The sequence below is a fragment of the Ascaphus truei genome, chromosome 5 (assembly GCF_040206685.1).
Source record: "Ascaphus truei isolate aAscTru1 chromosome 5, aAscTru1.hap1, whole genome shotgun sequence".
Classification (NCBI taxonomy): Eukaryota; Metazoa; Chordata; class Amphibia; order Anura; family Ascaphidae; genus Ascaphus; species Ascaphus truei.
In genome coordinates this window covers 233126098-233146395 of record NC_134487.1, presented here as the reverse complement: position 1 = coordinate 233146395, position 20298 = coordinate 233126098, and the positions used below count along the sequence as shown (strand labels likewise).

At 46.1% G+C, this 20298-nt stretch overlaps 1 protein-coding gene across 1 annotated transcript in view; it reads left to right on the top strand.

Annotated features, from left to right (window-relative positions):
* Nucleotides 1-18105, top strand: part of TCF7L1 (transcription factor 7 like 1) — an 82258-nt gene extending 64153 nt beyond the window's left edge. Inside the window, exons 6-12 of the mRNA XM_075601730.1 lie at nucleotides 8005-8107; nucleotides 8947-9030; nucleotides 9196-9339; nucleotides 14990-15149; nucleotides 15714-15821; nucleotides 16061-16118; nucleotides 16574-18105. Coding sequence (XP_075457845.1) covers nucleotides 8005-8107; nucleotides 8947-9030; nucleotides 9196-9339; nucleotides 14990-15149; nucleotides 15714-15821; nucleotides 16061-16118; nucleotides 16574-16992 — 1076 coding nt within the window. The 3' untranslated portion in view covers nucleotides 16993-18105. The remainder of the gene's footprint in view (nucleotides 1-8004; nucleotides 8108-8946; nucleotides 9031-9195; nucleotides 9340-14989; nucleotides 15150-15713; nucleotides 15822-16060; nucleotides 16119-16573) is intronic.
* The last annotated feature ends 2193 nt before the right edge of the window (nucleotides 18106-20298 follow it).

Here is a 20298-nt window from a genome sequence, read left to right as displayed (position 1 = left end):
ACAGACACACGCTCACAGACACAGACACACGCTCACAGACACAGACACACGCTCACAGACACAGGCTCACGCTCACAGACACAGGCTCACGCTCACAGACACAGGCTCACGCTCACAGACACAGGCTCACGCTCACAGACACAGGCTCACGCTCACAGACACAGGCTCACGCTCACAGACACAGGCTCACGCTCACAGACACAGGCTCACGCTCACAGACACAGGCTCACGCTCACAGACACAGGCTCACGCTCACAGACACAGGCTCACGCTCACAGACACACGCTCACGCTCACAGACACACGCTCACGCTCACAGACACACGCTCACGCTCACAGACACACGCTCACGCTCACAGACACACGCTCACGCTCACAGACACACGCTCACGCTCACAGACACACGCTCACGCTCACAGACACACGCTCACGCTCACAGACACACGCTCACGCTCACAGGCACACGCTCACGCTCACAGGCTCACGCTCACGCTCACAGACACACGCTCACGCTCACAGACACACGCTCACAGACACACGCTCACGCTCACAGACACACGCTCACGCTCACAGACACAGACACAGACACACGCTCACAGACACAGACACAGACACACGCTCACAGACACAGACACAGACACACGCTCACAGACACAGACACAGACACACGCTCACAGACACAGACACAGACACACGCTCACAGACACAGACACAGACACACGCTCACAGACACAGACACAGACACACGCTCACAGACACAGACACAGACACACGCTCACAGACACAGACACAGACACACGCTCACAGACACAGACACACGCTCACAGACACAGACACACGCTCACAGACACAGACACACGCTCACAGACACACGCTCACAGACACACGCTCACGCTCACGCTCACAGACACACGCTCACGCTCACGCTCACAGACACACGCTCACGCTCACAGACACAGGCTCACGCTCACGCTCACGCTCACAGACACACGCTCACGCTCACAGACACAGACACAGACACACGCTCACAGACACAGACACAGACACACGCTCACAGACACAGACACACGCTCACAGACACAGACACACGCTCAGACACAGACACACGCTCAGACACAGACACACGCTCAGACACACACACGCTCACAGACACAGACACACGCTCACAGACACAGACACACGCTCACAGACACAGACACACGCTCACAGACACAGACACACGCTCACAGACACAGACACAGACACACGCTCACAGACACAGACACAGACACACGCTCACAGACACAGACACACGCTCACAGACACAGACACACGCTCACAGACACAGACACACGCTCACAGACACAGACACACGCTCACAGACACAGACACACGCTCACAGACACAGACACACGCTCACAGACACAGACACACGCTCACAGACACAGACACACGCTCACAGACACACGCTCACAGACACACGCTCACAGACACACGCTCACAGACACACGCTCACAGACACACGCTCACAGACACACGCTCACAGACACACGCTCACAGACACACGCTCACAGACACAGACACACGCTCACAGACACAGACACACGCTCACAGACACAGACACACGCTCACAGACACAGACACACGCTCACAGACACAGACACACGCTCACAGACACAGACACACGCTCACAGACACAGACACACGCTCACAGACACAGACACACGCTCAGACACAGACACACGCTCACAGACACGCTCACAGACACACGCTCACAGACACAGAAACACGCTCACAGACACGCTCACAGACACACGCTCACAGACACGCTCACAGACACAGACACACGCTCACAGACACAGACACACGCTCACAGACACACGCTCACAGACACACGCTCACAGACACACGCTCACAGACACACGCTCACAGACACACGCTCACAGACACACGCTCACAGACACACGCTCACAGACACACGCTCACAGACACACGCTCACAGACACACGCTCACAGACACGCTCACAGACACGCTCACAGACACGCTCACAGACACACGCTCACAGACACACACACACGCTCACAGACACAGACACACGCTCACAGACACACGCTCACAGACACACGCTCACAGACACACGCTCACAGACACGCTCACAGACACACGCTCACAGACACAGACACACGCTCACAGACACGCTCACAGACACGCTCACAGACACACGCTCACAGACACAGACACACGCTCACAGACACAGACACACGCTCACAGACACACGCTCACAGACACAGACACACGCTCACAGACACACGCTCACAGACACGCTCACAGATACACGCTCACAGACACACGCTCACAGACACACAGACACACGCTCACAGACACACAGACACACGCTCACAGACACACAGACACACGCTCACAGACACACAGACACACGCTCACAGACACACAGACACACGCTCACAGACACACAGACACACGCTCACAGACACACAGACACACGCTCACAGACACACAGACACACGCTCACAGACACACGCTCACAGACACACAGACACACGCTCACAGACACACGCTCACAGACACACGCTCACAGACACACAGACACACGCTCACAGACACACAGACACACGCTCACAGACACACGCTCACAGACACACAGACACACGCTCACAGACACACAGACACACGCTCACAGACACAGACACACGCTCACAGACACACAGACACACGCTCACAGACACACAGACACACGCTCACAGACACACAGACACACGCTCACAGACACACAGACACACGCTCACAGACACACAGACACACGCTCACAGACACACAGACACACGCTCACAGACACACAGACACACGCTCACAGACACACGCACACACGCTCACAGACACACGCACACACGCTCACAGACACACGCACACACGCTCACAGACACACGCACACGCTCACAGACACACGCTCACAGACACACAGACACACGCTCACAGACACACGCTCACAGACACACGCACACACGCTCACAGACACACAGACACACGCTCACAGACACACAGACACACAGACACACGCTCACAGACACACAGACACACGCTCACAGACACACAGACACACGCTCACAGACACACGCTCACAGACACACAGACACACGCTCACAGACACACAGACACACGCTCACAGACACACAGACACACGCTCACAGACACACAGACACACGCTCACAGACACACAGACACACGCTCACAGACACACAGACACACGCTCACAGACACACAGACACACGCTCACAGACACACAGACACACGCTCACAGACACACAGACACACGCTCACAGACACACGCTCACAGACACACAGACACACGCTCACAGACACACAGACACACGCTCACAGACACACGCTCACAGACACACGCTCACAGACACACAGACACACGCTCACAGACACACAGACACACGCTCACAGACACAGACACACGCTCACAGACACAGACACACACAGTCACAGACACAGACACACACAGTCACAGACACAGACACACACAGTCACAGACACAGACACACACAGTCACAGACACAGACACACACAGTCACAGACACAGACACACACAGTCACAGACACAGACACACACAGTCACAGTCACAGACACACACAGTCACAGACACATACGCACACAGTCACAGTCACAGACACAGACACACACAGACACAGACACACACAGTCACAGACACAGACACACACAGTCACAGACACAGACACACACAGACACAGACACACACAGACACAGACACAGACACACACAGACACAGACACACACAGTCACAGACACACACAGTCACAGACACACACAGTCACAGACACACACAGTCACAGACACACACAGTCACAGACACACACAGTCACTCGCAAAGCAAGGGGTCGCACATGGCAGCAGTGGGGCCTGTGCACTGCAGCAGGGCCCTCCGCATGGCAGGAGAGCCTCTGCAAGGGGCCGCCCCCCCTCCAGAGGCGGACACCGCCGCAGCACCCCCCCGTAGCGGACGCCGACGCCGCAGCATGTCTCCCGCCCCACCCCACGGAAGCGGACCCCCTTCAGAGGCGGACACCCCCGGGCAGCGATCGGGGGCATGGGGGGGAGGAGATCGGGGGAAGGGGCTAACCCAGAGCTGCCTGCCGGCTCTCTTCTCCGCGTTAACCCAAGCAGGGAAGGGGATTATTTGTTTATTTATTTTTAAAAAAAATTGGGCGCGAGCAGGGGAATTCATAGAGCCACAGCACGGCTCGCCAGCAGCCTAAATCCACTCGCCACTGGCGTGTGGTTGTAATTATTTGTCGAACACTATATATATATATATATATATATATATATATATATATATATATATATATATATATATATATATATATATATATAAACCATAATACTGAGTTAAGTTATGTTGAGTAAAAAAAGTGACAAAAACCCTCCACAGGAAAGCAAATATGCAAATATAGCTGTATGCTCATCTGCATGTCTTAGGCAGGCCTGCAACCCCGCCTTTCCCCAGTGGGGAAAGGCGGGGTTGCAGACCTGCCTAAGACATGCAGATGAGCATACAGCTATATTTGCATATTTGCTTTCCTGTGGAGGGTTTTTGTCACTTTTTTTACTCAACATAACTTAACTCAGTATTATGGTTTAGCCTATCCCATAGCCTCTCTTGCATTCCCAGTAAAATCAACCCCACACTGATGAGACCCAGCAAGGTCGAAACAGCTGTCTGTGGGTGGTTTTCTGGGTATGCACCTTAACCCTGGCTGTGCTCAAAGCTGTGACCATGCAGCAAGCTTAAGCCTATAGGGAACCATGTTAAAAATGGTTATTGAGGCAAAAAGTGACACTGTGTGCTCATTTGCATGTCATTTCCCAGAATCCCTTGCTGCAGTGGAAGTGCTGTATGCTGGGTGATAATGGGGAAAGGCGGGGTTGCAGACCTGCCTAAGACATGCAGATGAGCATACAGCTATATATATATATATATATATATATATATATATATAACACACACACACACACACACACATACACACACACACAGCTCAACCCCGAACGCGAATCCGCTTATATGACAATTGTAAATAGGGATATCAAAAATATATATAAATGGATAATAGACCCTATACAAATTGGAAAGATATCCTCTGTGCATAAAGGGTGAGGTGAATACTATTTAACTAAATAACAAATCACTACATAACCATAAATAAAGTGAAAAGAAGTTATAGAACCAGTCCTTTTCAAAAAAAGTCCATCAATGGTTGAACAATTAATGCTGGTATGGGGGTCTTCGGCAGCTCTCAAACAGGATTAACCACATCCAATGGATACCTACAGGAGAAAAAGAGAGAGCGCACGCCCCATAGCGTAAAAAAGTACATTTAATTCTGAAAAAGGAAGGGGGGGGGGAGGAAATTCACTCACAAGGGTAAGTATAATTAAAGCAGTTTGTGATAAATATCACCGCCAATCTGGTCAATCTGCATCCAGGATCCACAGTTCAACTCTCAGTTGATGCTGCAGAGATGATAGCTGGTGCAGGAATCCACAGGCTCCTTAGAACAGTCAAAACCATTTTTTGGGAGTTCCAGATAGTGTCTCCTATGGTAGCTTGCCGAAATTCGTATCCGCGCTCGATGCGGCCTTGTCGTGCGCATGCGTGATGACGTAATATCGTAGTGATGCTCCCTGACGCGTTTCGTCACATACAAGCGACTTTCTCAAAGGGGTAATGAATGGGTGTATATTGGCTGTGTATTTAAGTCCTCAAGGTTGCCTAGCAACCCGTTTCTGCCTAATTGGATAAAAAATCGTGAGTGATTGCCCAATGGGCTCACCCGGGGTTCTAAAACAGGCAATGCAATGATGACAAGGTAAATAAAAAAATTTAAAAAAGGGACATAAATACATGAGAACTAATAATGGAATGACACAAAATGATATTTTTATACAAACAGCGTGGTGAGTCTGAGCCAGATGGGCATATCCTACCCGATGGAGAGAAACCAACCCCAGGGGCACAAGGGGGCTGGTGGTAAGGGGTCCAGAGTCATACTTGAGTCTGCTGGGTTAGGGGCTCGGTCTCCGATGGCTGCACCTTCATCCCAGGCCTTCTGACTTCGTACATGTGCGGGTGTTTGCCCTCTGGAAGAATCCACACACTTGGACTGGCCCAGCGATTCTGAGCCCGACACCTCTAGGACTGGAGCAGGAAAACGGAGCCTGTCACTTCCATGCCTGGAAAGGATACATAGCCTGGCACCTATAGGGCTGGGGTCCGGGGATGGACTGTTTGTATAAAAATATAAATTTGTGTCATTCTATTATTAGTTCTCATGTATTTATGTCCCTATTTTTATTTATTTACCGTATCATTGCATTGCCTGTTTTAGAGGCCCGAATGGGCCCATTGGGCAATCAATCACGATTTTTATCCAATTATAAGGCAGAAACGGGTTGCTAGGCAACCTTGAGGACTTAAATACACAGCTAACATACACCCATTCATTACCCCTTTGAGAAAGTCGCTTGTATGTGACGAAACGCGTCAGTGAGCATCACTATGATATTACGTCATCACCCATGCGCACGACGAGGCTGCATCGAGCGCGGGTCCGAATTTCGGCCAGCTACCATAGGAGACACTATCTGGAACTCTAGGATCCTGTTCTAAGGATCCTGTTCTAAGGACTGTTTGACTGTTCTAAGGATCCTGTCCTGCACCAGCTATCATCTCTGCAGCATCAAGTGAGAGTTGAACTGTGGATCCTAGATGCAGATTGACCAGATTGGCGGTGATATTTATCACAAACTGCTTTAATTATACTTACCCTTCTGAGTGAATTCCCCCCCCCCCCCCCCCCAACCTTCCTTTTTCAAGATTAAATGTACTTTTTTACGCTATGGGGCGTGCGCTCTCTCTTCTTTTTCATATATATATATATATCCAGCACACTTGGGATATTTCTAAATGTTAACGTATCCGGTGATCGTTTCAGTCGTCGTTGAGACTTATAACACAAAAAAAGAGAGCACATCCCAAGAATGAGCACTCTGGTATACAAATATATATATTATATTTTATTTAAAAAAAATTGTATACCAGAGTACTCATTCTTGGGATGCTTTCTCTTTTTTTGATATTATTCATATCCCTTGAGTGCTGTCAGGGTTAATATTGTCTTACCTTTATTTACGGATTATGGTACATTTATAGTTCTATCTGCTGCAGGTATTCTTCTGTTTGTATGTATATCTAGCAGCCCAAGGATAAGGCACTCACATGTAGAGTTAAATGTGATAGGCAGGGTGCAGACTGCCCAGGTGTAAGCAAAGCAGCACATCTGGTATAGAAAAGCAGGACAGGCACTCGAAATTCCAAAAGTGACATTTTATTCCTCAATGTTTCGGCTTGATAAAGGCTCTGTTGGGATCCGAAACTTTGAGGAATAAAATGTCCCTTTTGGAAGTTAGTGTGTGTTAGTGTGTGTTAGTGTGTGTTAGTGTGTGTTAGTGTGTGTTAGTGTGTGTTAGTGTTAAGTTTAAAAATACCTGCAAACATTTGTTTTTTTTAATAGGCGCTAAGCGGCTCCATATCACGTATGAAATGTGTCACTGCCTTTGCGTTACTTTGTGTATATAATATATGTACCCTGTTCACTTATGTAACTATGTATTTGTAACATTGTATTATTTGTCATTATACCTCTATGCCCGTGACATACTAGAAAACGAGAGGTAACTCTCAGTGTATTGCTTCCCGGTAAAACATTTTATAAATAACCTTTGTTCCTTGGAGGGACTGTCCCTTTCAGTCTGCCGTTTGTATAAGGAAGACAATGCCATTGTTGAGATGTTTTCAAAGTTTTTTTTGTTTGTTTACTAAACGGGGATTGCACCTTTTAAAGTGTCCGCCCCACATAGTGGGAGAGCGATAAATCATATTGCTGTGATCGGCTTCCTCACCTGTCTCTTCCCCACAGGGATCCATCGGCCCCCTCACCCATCAGAGCTGTCCCCCTATTACCCGCTGTCCCCGGGAGCCGTGGGGCAGATTCCTCACCCACTGGGCTGGCTCGTGCCGCAGTAAGTGTAGTGGGAGCTTTATTATCTGCTTGGTACGAAACCTGCGCTTTTAGAAATTCTTTCACTCTCTCTTATTCTTTCTCATACCAGTTTCATTGTTCCTGGTTCATTCATTATTTTTCCTTTCTCTCGTGTTTTCCACAACCTTTTATTTCTTTTCATATTTTTTTTTCTTTCCACTTTTCTCTCACTGTCACTACTTCCTCTTTCCATCCTTTCCTCCTTCTCCCATCTGCTTTCCCTCCTCCCCTCTGCTTTCTCTTCCCTCTTTCTCCCCTCTCGCTTTCTCTTCCCTCTGTCTCCCCTCTCGCTTTCTCTTCCCTCCGTCTCCCCTCTCGCTTTCTCTTCCCTCCTTCTCCCCTCTCGCTTTCTCTTCCCTCCTCCCCCTCTTGTCCCTCCTTCTCCCCCTCTTGTCCCTCCTTCTCCCCCTCTCGTCCCTCCTTCTCCCCCTCTCGTCCCTCCTTCTCCCCCTCTCGTCCCTCCTTCTCCCCCTCTCGTCCCTCCTTCTCCCCCCTCCTTCTCCCCCCTCTCGTCCCTCCTTCTCCCCCCTCTCGTCCCTCCTTCTCCCCCCTCTCGTCCCTCCTTCTCCCCCCTCTCGTCCCTCCTTCTCCCCCCTCTCGTCCCTCCTTCTCCCCCCTCTCGTCCCTCCTTCTCCTCCCTCTCGTCCCTCCTTCTCCCCCCTCTCGTCCCTCCTCCCCCCTCTCGTCCCTCCTTCTCCCCCCTCTCGTCCCTCCTTCTCCCCCCTCTCGTCCCTCCTCCCCCTTTCGCCATCTCGTCCCTCCTTCTCCCCCTCTCGCCATCTAGTCCCTCCTTCTCATATCATCTCTTGTCTCACCCAGACAGGGTCAACCTATGTATTCCATCCCTCCCGGTGGGTTCAGACACCCGTATCCTGCTCTGGCTATGAACGCCTCAATGTCAAGGTGAGTGGAGGGAATTAGGGGTGAGTTTGGGTGAGGGAAAGAGGGTGCAGAAAGGGATTTTGAGGGCAGGTGGGGATCTGTATAGTTATTGATTTCCATCCCCCCCTTTTTTTTCTTTTTTCTTTCTTGCTCCCTCTCTGTCCGTCTCCCTTTTATCACTGACAGCTTGGTTTCCAGTCGCTTCTCCCCTCACATGGTTGCCTCCCCTCACCACGGCCTCCACACCTCTGGGATCCCCCACCCTGCCATAGTCTCACCCATCGTCAAACAGGAGCATTCCCCTGGGAGCATCAGCCCCAGCCTCCACTCGTAAGTGCGGTCCCTTACTGTTTGGGGACCCTCCTCTTATCACATCAGGAGAAGGTGTCACCACTATTTAATAAACCCACATTTCTGGGTTCATCTGAAAAATATCAGATAGGAGGTGTATTCTGAGATCGGAACATTCTAAAGAGGAGCGGAAATACTTGACTTTAACCCAGGGGTGGCCCACTTCAGTCCTCAAGGGCCCCAACAGGTCTGGTTTTGAGGACATCCTATACAAAAAATACACTAGATGGCGCTCTAACACTATATCAACCTCTACACAGTGCAAGTGAACATATAGTGACGTGACGTGCAAAAAGGGGGTAAATAAAACACTCAAACCCTTGGAGGACTGTTTCAAGGTCCAAACAGAAGCATAAAAGGAAAAACGAGGGGAGCGAAATTACCTAGAAAAAAATATGTAAAACTACCATAGTGCAGTTATGTTAAAACAAAACACAGTAGTATCAAAGCTCTTAAATTAGCAAGAGACACACTAGACAATGTCAGTAAATGTCCAACAGAAAATATCCAGATAGCAAAAATTGCAAAAATAGGAGGTAGTGTGAATATCAAAAGAGAAACACAGAGCCCAGATAAAAATACCAAAGCGATTTATCCAACACTGGTAAAAATGAAGGCTTACAGGATTCCAAATTGGTCACAGCATGGGTATATGGGTACAGATAGTAGCCGAGTTGCGTTCTCGGGATCCCGTCACACCGCCACTGCGTCCAGTGGTCTCCGTCCTGCACCTCTGCTTGGGAGCCGCTACGTCACTTCCGGTTCCTCTGCCGATCGAAGTGGACGTCACAGGACCTCCAGCCAGACTTTCTCCCTCCAGATAGCACACTGAGGGTCACGCTCTATGCGTTTCGCCGTTCTTAGTGACGGCTTCGTCAGGAATAGCATTAACCCTTACAAGGATAGTATATATACCCTCTAAATTACCAATGACCTTTCCTCCTATTGGTCAAAGGATAATGACATCTATACTAATGGGGAGGCGGCTAAATAACCCTTCCCTATCATAGGATTAACCTAATACCGATTTTATACATTTCATTTAAAAAAATTAAACTTTATACATTTTATTTAAAATAAAATTAGAATATCTCGCTTGATCCTCCTTTACAACATTAGGAAAAGATCATTACTAAAATTTATTGAAATGATAGAAGTATTAAATAAATTAAAAAATACAAATCTATATTCAACATAAAACACATAAATCGCTAGATATAACCCTGATCTTATGGGTAGAGAACCAGGAAAGACGATTGATGAATCTCAAAAAATGCAAGAGAAAACACAGAATTAGTACATGACTTAATCATAATAAACAATATATACAAACCATTTGTATACTGTATCTTATCTGTATTTTTATTTAAACTTTCATACCAACTATTTGTGCAATATATAGGGTCCTTTACATGTCCCATCTAATAAAAGACTCAATAATATAGTTATGAAAATGTAAAGAAAAGCACTTAGTTCAAAGTCTACATTTAACCCCAAAGGTGCAAGAGATTTAAGCGTGAAAGTCCAAAAACTCTCTCTCTCTTTCAGGGCAATACTTCTGTCTCCACCTCTCCAGTGTGGTAACACCTGTTCTATTACTGTAAACTTAAGACCTGATGTATCCCCCTGATGTTTTTGAATAAAGTGGTTAGACAGAAAATGAGTGGTAATACCTCTTCTCACATTTCCAATATGCTCGAGGATACGAGTTTTAACAGGTCTAGTTGTCTGACCTACATATTGTAGCTCACATGGGCAATGTATAAGATATACGACATGATCTGACTTACAAGTTAGAAGTTGTTTAATTTTAAATCTTTGTCCAGAGATGTTTGAGACGAACCCAAATTTATCTTCAGACCTATGCTTACATGCCGTACAAGTGGTACAACCAAAAAATCCTTTGGTTTGAGTTAACCATCTATTTCCTTCCTTTATAATCTTGGGTAGTGCACTAGGTGCTAGTTTGTTCTTAAGTACCTTAGCTTTCTTAAAGATTACAGTAGGTTTTTCGGGGACTATCTCTCCTAATATAGGATCATTTTTGACAATGTGCTAATGCTTACGTATAATTTTGATTATCTTTTCAGACTGTCTATTGTAATTTGTCAAAAAAGAAAATTCTAAATTTTTATTTGATCCAGTTTTCTTTTTATCACTAAGAAGATCTTTTCTATCCAGACCCCCTGCTTTTTTTATAGCATCTTTGATAATCTCATCATTATACTTTTTTTCTTTGAATCGGTCCTGTAAGAAGGCAGATTGTTTATGAAATTGTCAATATCTGAACAATTTCTCCTAATCCTCCTTATTTGTCCATAAGGAACATTCTGTAACCATTTAGGGTGATGACAACTGGCAGGAGATATATAATTGTTGATGTCAACATCTTTAAAGAACGTCTGTGTATTTATTGACCCATTCTCAATGAAAATCGTCAGGTCTAAAAAATTGACCCTTTCTTGACTATACTCACAAGTGAAATTTAAATTGAGAGGATTATCATTAAGATAATGGGTAAATCTCAACAGACTTTCTTCATCGCCTTTCCAGATGAAGAATATGTCATCTCTGAATCTTCACACCCAGCTCTGCAATCGACCATATATAGACTATATATGGTCGATTGCAGAGCTGGGTGCGAATTTGTGCCTATGGCGAAGAATCATAGATGACATATTCTTCATCTGGAAAGGCGATGAAGAAAGTCTGTAAATTGAGAGGATTATCATTAAGATAATGGGTAAATCTCAACAGACTTTCTTCATCGCCTTTCCAGATGAAGAATATGTCATCTATGAATCTTCGCCATAGGCACAAATTCGCACCCAGCTCTGCAATCGACCATATATAGTCTATATATGGTCGATTGCAGAGCTGGGTGCGAAGATTCAGAGATGACATATTCTTCATCTGGAAAGGCGATGAAGAAAGTCTGTTGAGATTTACCCATTATCTTAATGATAATCCTCTCAATTTAAAATTCACTTGTGAGTATAGTCAAGAAAGGGTCAATTTTTTAGACTTGACGATTTTCATTGAGAATGGGTCAATAAATACACAGACGTTCTTTAAAGATGTTGACATCAACAATTATATATCTCCTGCCAGTTGTCATCACCCTAAATGGTTACAGAATGTTCCTTATGGACAAATAAGGAGGATTAGGAGAAATTGTTCAGATATTGACAATTTCATAAACAATCTGCCTTCTTACAGGACCGATTCAAAGAAAAAAAGTATAATGATGAGATTATCAAAGATGCTATAAAAAAGCAGGGGGTCTGGATAGAAAAGATCTTCTTAGTGATAAAAAGAAAACTGAATCAAATAAAAATTTAGAATTTACTTTTTTGACAAATTACAATAGACAGTCTGAAAAGATAATCAAAATTATACGTAAGCATTAGCACATTGTCAAAAATGATCCTATATTGGGAGAGATAGTCCCCGAAAAACCTACTGTAATCTTTAAGAAAGCTAAGGTACTTAAGAACAAACTAGCACCTAGTGCACTACCCAAGATTATAAAGGAAGGAAATAGATGGTTAACTCAAACCAAAGGATTTTTTGGTTGTACCACTTGTACGGCATGTAAGCATAGGTCTGAAGATAAATTTGGGTTCGTCTCAAACATCTCTGGACAAAGATTTAAAATGAAACAACTTCTAACTTGTAAGTCAGATCATGTCGTATATCTTATACATTGCCCATGTGAGCTACAATATGTAGGTCAGACAACTAGACCTGTTAAAACTCGTATCCTCGAGCATATTGGAAATGTGAGAAGAGGTATTACCACTCATTTTCTGTCTAACCACTTTATTCAAAAACATCAGGGGGATACATCAGGTCTTAAGTTTACAGTAATAGAACAGGTGTTACCACACTGGAGAGGTGGAGACAGAAGTATTGCCCTGAAAAAGAGAGAGAGTTTTTGGACTTTCACGCTTAAATCTCTTGCACCTTTGGGGTTAAATGTAGACTTTGAACTAAGTGCTTTTCTTTAAACTTTCATAACTATATTATTGAGTCTTTTATTAGATGGGACATGTAAAGGACCGTATATATTGCACAAATAGTTGGTATGAAAGTTTGAATAAAAATACAGATAAGATACAGTATACAAATGGTTTATATATATTGTTTATTATGATTAAGTCATGTACTAATTCTGTGTTTTCTCTTGCATTTTTTGAGATTCATCAATCGTCTTTTTCCTGGTTCTCTACCCATAAGATCAGGGTTATATCTAGCGATTTATGTGTTTTATGTTGAATATAGATTTGTATTATTTAATTTATTTAATACTTCTATCATTTCAATAAATTTTAGTAATGATCTTTTCCTAATGTTGTAAAGGAGGATCAAGCGAGATATTCTAATTTTATTTTAAATAAAATGTATAAAGTTTAATTTTTTTAAATGAAATGTATAAAATCTGTATTAGGTTAATCCTATGATAGGGAGGGGTTATTTAGCCGCCTCCCCATTAGTATAGATGTCATTATCCTTTGACCAATAGGAGGAAAGGTCATTGGTAATTTAAAGGGTATATATACTATCCTTGTAAGGGTTAATGCTACTCCTGACGAAGCCGTCACTAAGAACGGCGAAACGCGTAGAGCGTGACCCTCAGTGTGCTATCTGGAGGGAGAAAGTCTGCCTGGAGGTCCTGTGACGTCCACCTCGATCGGCAGAGTATCCGGAAGTGACGTAGCGGCTCCCAAGCAGAGGTGCAGGACGGAGACCACTGGACGCAGCGGCGGTGTGACGGGATCCCGAGGACGCGACTCGGCTACTATCTGTACCCATATACCCATGCTGTGACCAATTTGGAATCCTGTAAGCCTTCATTTTTACCAGTGTTGGATAAATCGCTTTGGTATTTTTATCTGGGCTCTGTGTTTCTCTTTTGATATTCACACTACCTCCTATTTTTGCAATTTTTGCTATCTGGATATTTTCTGTTGGACATTTACTGACATTGTCTAGTGTGTCTCTTGCTAATTTAAGAGCTTTGATACTACTGTGTTTTGTTTTAACATAACTGCACTATGGTAGTTTTATATATTTTTTTCTAGGTAATTTCGCTCCCCTGGTTTTTCCTTTTTTGAGGACATCCTGTCAGCAGCCACCTGTTGAGCCACCCGTACTGAAGCAGGAATGTCCTTAAAACCTGACCTGTTGATGGCCCTTAACGACTGGAGTTGGCCTCCCCTGGTTTAAACTTTTTGTTAGAGCAGATACATTGAAGGGCGTTTGGAGAGTCTAGAAGTATCTGAACCACTGAAATCCTTGGGATAAATCTTTGTACAGTGAACCTACAGCAATCTGATTTAACAAAAGATTCTGCTTAAGTATCACAAGGCCTCTTGCGTATATGTATATATGTATCTATAACCGTTACTCTAATATAGCTTCAGGAAACTGAACGCAAACCAGATATCCAGTGTGAATTGTGTAAATAAAATAAAAACGCACAATTTGAACTTGTTGCTGTTTAATAATAATAATAACCAGGATATTACATGCTAGTTAGTTGGCTTGGCTGCAGCGCCGGGTAACATTAATCACGTGGTGTGCACGGGTAGACCTATAACATGCTACCGCTACGTTCCTGCTGTAGGAAGTCCCCCATGGCAGTGAAGAAGGAGGAGGAGAAGAAGCCGCATGTGAAAAAGCCGCTGAACGCCTTCATGCTGTACATGAAAGAGATGAGAGCCAAGGTGGTTGCAGAATGCACCCTGAAGGAGAGTGCGGCCATTAACCAGATCCTGGGCCGCAGGGTAAGTGCTTTTTATCTGACACCCCCTTTCTCCCCCATCATATACCTCGGCTACTATGGGACCCCCCCCCATATACTGCTGCTACTGTGGGACCTCACCCCATATACTACTGCTACTGTGGAACCTCACCCCATATACTGCTGCTACTGCGGGACCTCCTCCATTATACTGCTACTACTGTGGGATGTCCCACCCCTTCATCATATACCGCTACTAACCTTCGGGACCTCCCCCATCATATAATGCTACTAACATGCGGGACCTCCACCCCATCATATACCGCTGCTGACCTGTGGGACCTACCCCATCATATACCGCTGCTGACCTGCGGGGGACCTCCCCCGTTCGTATACTGGCCTGCTGGGGCACCCCATTTATATACTGCTACTGACCTGCGGGACCTCCCCCCTCCCCACATCATATACTGCTATTGACCTGTGACACCCCTCCATCATACCATCATATACTGTTACTGACCTGCGGGACCCCACCCCCCATCCCCCTTCATACACTGCTACTGACCTGCGGAACCTCTCCCCTCTCTCGCTTGCTCTCTCCCTACAGTGGCACTCCTTATCGCGGGAGGAACAGGCCAAATACTACGAGCTGGCCCGGAAAGAAAGGCAACTGCACTCCCAACTCTACCCCACGTGGTCTGCACGGGACAATTACGTAAGAGTACGAGGGGGCGCGTAGCACAACGCCACGCTCTACAGTACGGAGCAAAGCTCTGCATGCTTTTTGGAGGGGTTAAATAATGCTCTCGCCACCTTCATTACTCCGGGGGGACAATGGCATAGCGGGGTGTGCAGCGCCTGCTAGGTGTAGCAAGTAAAATCTGTCACCCCAGGAATTCTGACCCGGGTCTCATTTCTCTCCTTGTTCCCCCCCCCCTCCCCTTCCTCCCCCAGGGAAAAAGGAAGAAACGGAAGAGAGAGAAGCAGCCACAGCAAATGCAGGAAGCGGAGAGTAAGCGCCAATATACCCCTCATACTACTCCTCTACTCTCTTTACTACTGCTGCTATTTAACCATTGCTCTTATTACTGGTATTTCTTTAACTGTTATTCCTGTCACATCTTGTGTAACAACTATTATATTTATTTTATATATACTCTTTCTGATCGCTCTCTATCCCTCCCAGATCTATCTCTTGCGTTCACACTCTTTCCGCCCCTGACCTTTCTCCCCCTCCCCCACCCTGATCCTTCTCTCCCTCCCCCACCCTGACCCTTCTCTCCCTCCCCCACCCTGACCCTTCTCTCCCTCCCCACCCTAAACCTTCTCTCTCCCCCTCCATAACCACTCTTTCTACCTCTGCCACCTCCACGACCACTCTTTCTACCTCTGCAACCTCCACGACAACTCTTTCTACCACCGCCACAACTCTCCTGACCACACTTTTTCTCTCTCTCTCTCACGCAGTATCTCCCACCTATAAGACCAAGAAGCTGTGCGTCCAGCATCACCCCGTGGATAAGTCGTGTGACAGCCCGGCCTCCTCGCATGGCAGCATGCTGGACTCTCCTGCTACCCCCTCTGCTGCACTGGCCTCACCCGCTGCACCTGCTGCCACCCACTCAGAGCAGGCACAACCGCTTTCCCTCACCACCAAACCCGAAGCTCGAGTGCAGCTATCTCTCAGCCACTCCGCTGCCTTCCTGGCCTCCAAGTCCCCGCCGTCCTCCAGCCTCTCCGGGCCCGTGGGTTCCCCACTGCTGTCCCGGCCTATCCCGCTCACGTCCTCCATTTTATCTCAGTCCGGGGTCTTCCCGTCCGGTCTGCATGCGCTGCCCCTGATGCAGGTCCAGCCACTCTCTCTGGTGACGAAAAACGGTGACTGACACAATTGGTTAGGGGGGCGAGATTGCTGTGCTGCCGGAAACCCCAGGTCAAAGCCACCCGAGAGTGGCAGTGCTTCTCAGATTTGCACATACAGTGCTCTGCAGAGCTGGATCCTACACTGCTCTGCAGATATGGACACTGCATTGGCATTTACACTCCTCTGCAGAGCGGGATCTGATATTGCTCTGCACTGGCATATACACTGCTCTGCAACTATGGACACTGCATTGGCATTTACACTCCTCTGCAGAGCGGGATCCGACATATATACTACCCTGCAGATACGGACACTTCTCTGCACTGCAGCATTGGACACTACTGCTCTGCATCCAGCCTGTTGCCCTGTATCATGTCTAATGCTCTAATGCAGATGAAACACATTGCTCTGCAGATCAGGAAAAGACATTATGCGGTTCTGCGGTGAGGTATACATTGCCCATTCAAGCGGCGGTGTCTGCGGAGAACTACACGTGTAGATTAATTTCTCTCTAGAACTGATCATTACATTGCTCTACATGCGGGGATGGGTACATTGCTCTGTGGGTCTGTATACTGCGTTATACATTGCTCTGCACAAACCCCACTGCAGGACACACACCAAGACACGGAGCAATGTATACGTCCACGTGACCCCTCCAGCATCCAGTGGGTTAAAACACAAACTGGCGCCCGCCAGACCACAAGAATTATTGGTCAATATTTGACCTGATGCCGTCACACACCGCGTGGCGGATCACTTCCTTTTTCCAAATTGTTTTGATACGTTTCCTGTAGTTGGTATAAAACGCTTTTGTTAAAAACGAGGAAAAAGAGTAAAAAAAAAAAAAAAATAACACCCGATTTTTCGCTGGTTCTCCCGAGCGCGGCAAATTTGCGGGAAGTGTAAATTGTACATACGAGCGTGGTTGAGGTGCATGCTTCTCATGAGGTTTTTTTTTTTTTTTTTGTATGTTACATATTTTTTTAAGAAGGGTTGGGGAAGGGAGAAAATACAAAAAAAAAACGAAAAATTCTGACCATCTTTTAACACACTGTGGCAGCGGCGCAGTTACGTTGCCGTTCTGGCACTGAAAGTGTTAATACTTCTCTCTTTTTTTTTTTTTTTTTTTTTTTTTAAACAAATCTCTCCCATGCATTTCAGGGGATTTTTCATGTTTTTTCCCACTTGTGTTCTGCCGCCTCCGTTTCCCATATCTAATTCTTACCATTCTGCTTCTTTTTTTCTTTTTTTATGAAAAAGGAAAAAAAAAACTTCTTGAAAATGTGACTTGTGTTTTTTTTTTTTTTTGTAACAAAATAGAAAATATATTTGTGTTTTTAAAATATAAGGTTTTTTTCAATACATTTTGTCCTTTTAGTACAGTTTCTGAAAGTGGTTTTATGTTGGGACCTGGGTTTGTAAAATTATTATTAAGGAACACTTTGTGTCTCTCTCCCTGTCCTACCTCCCCCCCCCCCCCCAGACTTTGCTCTTCTCTCTCCCACTCTTCCTCCACAACTTTACTCTCTCCCTTTGTTTCTCCCTCTCCCCCCTCGACATTTCTCCCCCTCTTCCCACCCCCAATTTTGCTCCCTCTCCCCCCCCCCCCCCGGCTTTGCTCTCTCCCTCTCCTCCCCCCCCCCCCCCCCGGCTTCCTCTTACCCACCTCTCAACTTCCCTTGCTTTTCCTCCCCTGTCCCCCCCCCAGAATCGGAAAACTTGATGTATTTTTAAATAACTTTTTTAACTCTTTAACACTTCTCTGGTAATAAAAGAAGAAAAAAGCTTTAGAGGGCATTTAAAATCTTTATTGAATAGTCCAAAACTCAAAAAGGTCCCCCTTGAAGGGCATTTAAATCACAGGATCCCTCTCTAACAAAATGTTGATAATTTAAATGAAAAATTTGGGATGTGGTGGTGCTTTCAGAGATATATAGGACACCGAATATAGCACATATTCAGAACACTTTAGATTGTGTGTGTCACTTTAATTTATATGAATTGAAAGCAGAAATGAAATAAAACCGCCACAAACAAAATAAAGAATACAAACCTCAAACGCTGAATTCTGAAATGATGGGCCAGTGTACAGATGGAGGTTATTACACCCGCTGGCAAGTGTGATGGGATATTATGTGGTGATCAGTGTCATTACATTCTATGAAAACTCTAACATTCTGCGTTTCATCGCATTATGGCCTCAGCGAATGCAATGAAGTCTCTATATACCAGTCCAATAAAATAAATCATTCTCTGTTTTATATAGAGACGCCCTCCATGCTCACATATGCTACCCACAGTGGTGAATCAGAAAGACAGGAGGGATATCTGACCCTATTTAAGAGCCTTTGCTGATCAGACTGAGGGCTATGTCGAGCTTTGCTCTGTCTTCAGTTTGCAGAGTTCTAATAACTTAATGTTATTTCATATAGCGCTTTTCTCCCAATGGGACGCAACGCGCTTAACATTTGTAGTGTAGTGCAGGGGGGCGCAAACTTTTCCCTGTCCCCCCCTGCCGGCGGTCACCTCACCCCCACGCCCCCCTTCACCCCCACTTACCTCGGCTCCGGCGTCATGCAGTCACATTGCCATAGCAACGTGATGGCACATGACCTCGCAGCGTAATTTGATGCCGCGTTGCCATGGCGACGTGTGTGGAGCCAAAGTAAGTAAAGTTTTACAGAGGCTCTGCAGCTCCCCTGGCACTTAATTTAAGCGCCTTCGGGAAGCGTGCGGGGCTTCTGTAAACTGCGCGCCCCCCAGTTTGCGCACCGCTGGTGTAGTGCATGGTACGTAGCACATAAGAATTTTACAGACGGTCCCTGCTCAGATGAATTTACAATCCATGTTTTTTGGTGCCTGAGGCACAGGGAGATAAAGTGACTTGCCCAAGGTCCCAAGCTGACACCAGGAGATAAACCAGGTTCCCCTGCTTCAAAGTCAGTGTCATTGTTTACAGTGTCAGGGCCTTTACTCACTGAGCCACAACTTCTCCAGAAGCTCGTTAGTGAGACCGATGAGTGCAGTAGCTGAACTACTGGAATCCAGTGTTCCCGGAGAAAAGGGAGAGCAAGTAATGTCCATCAGCTTCATTATCATTACTATACAAGCAGCGGACAGTAATTTTACCTCTAGTTTTGAGGACTGACAGACTGATCACATGCTGGATAGAGTAATTAAAACCCTCTAAAGCTTTTGTCTTACCGGAAAATGTGGAAAGTTTTAACAAATTTTTTAAACATGCTCATACTTGTGCTTTGTTCCCTCTGTTAAACGTCACTGGCCGGAGTTTACATTGATCATAAGAGGGACTGACCCTTTAATC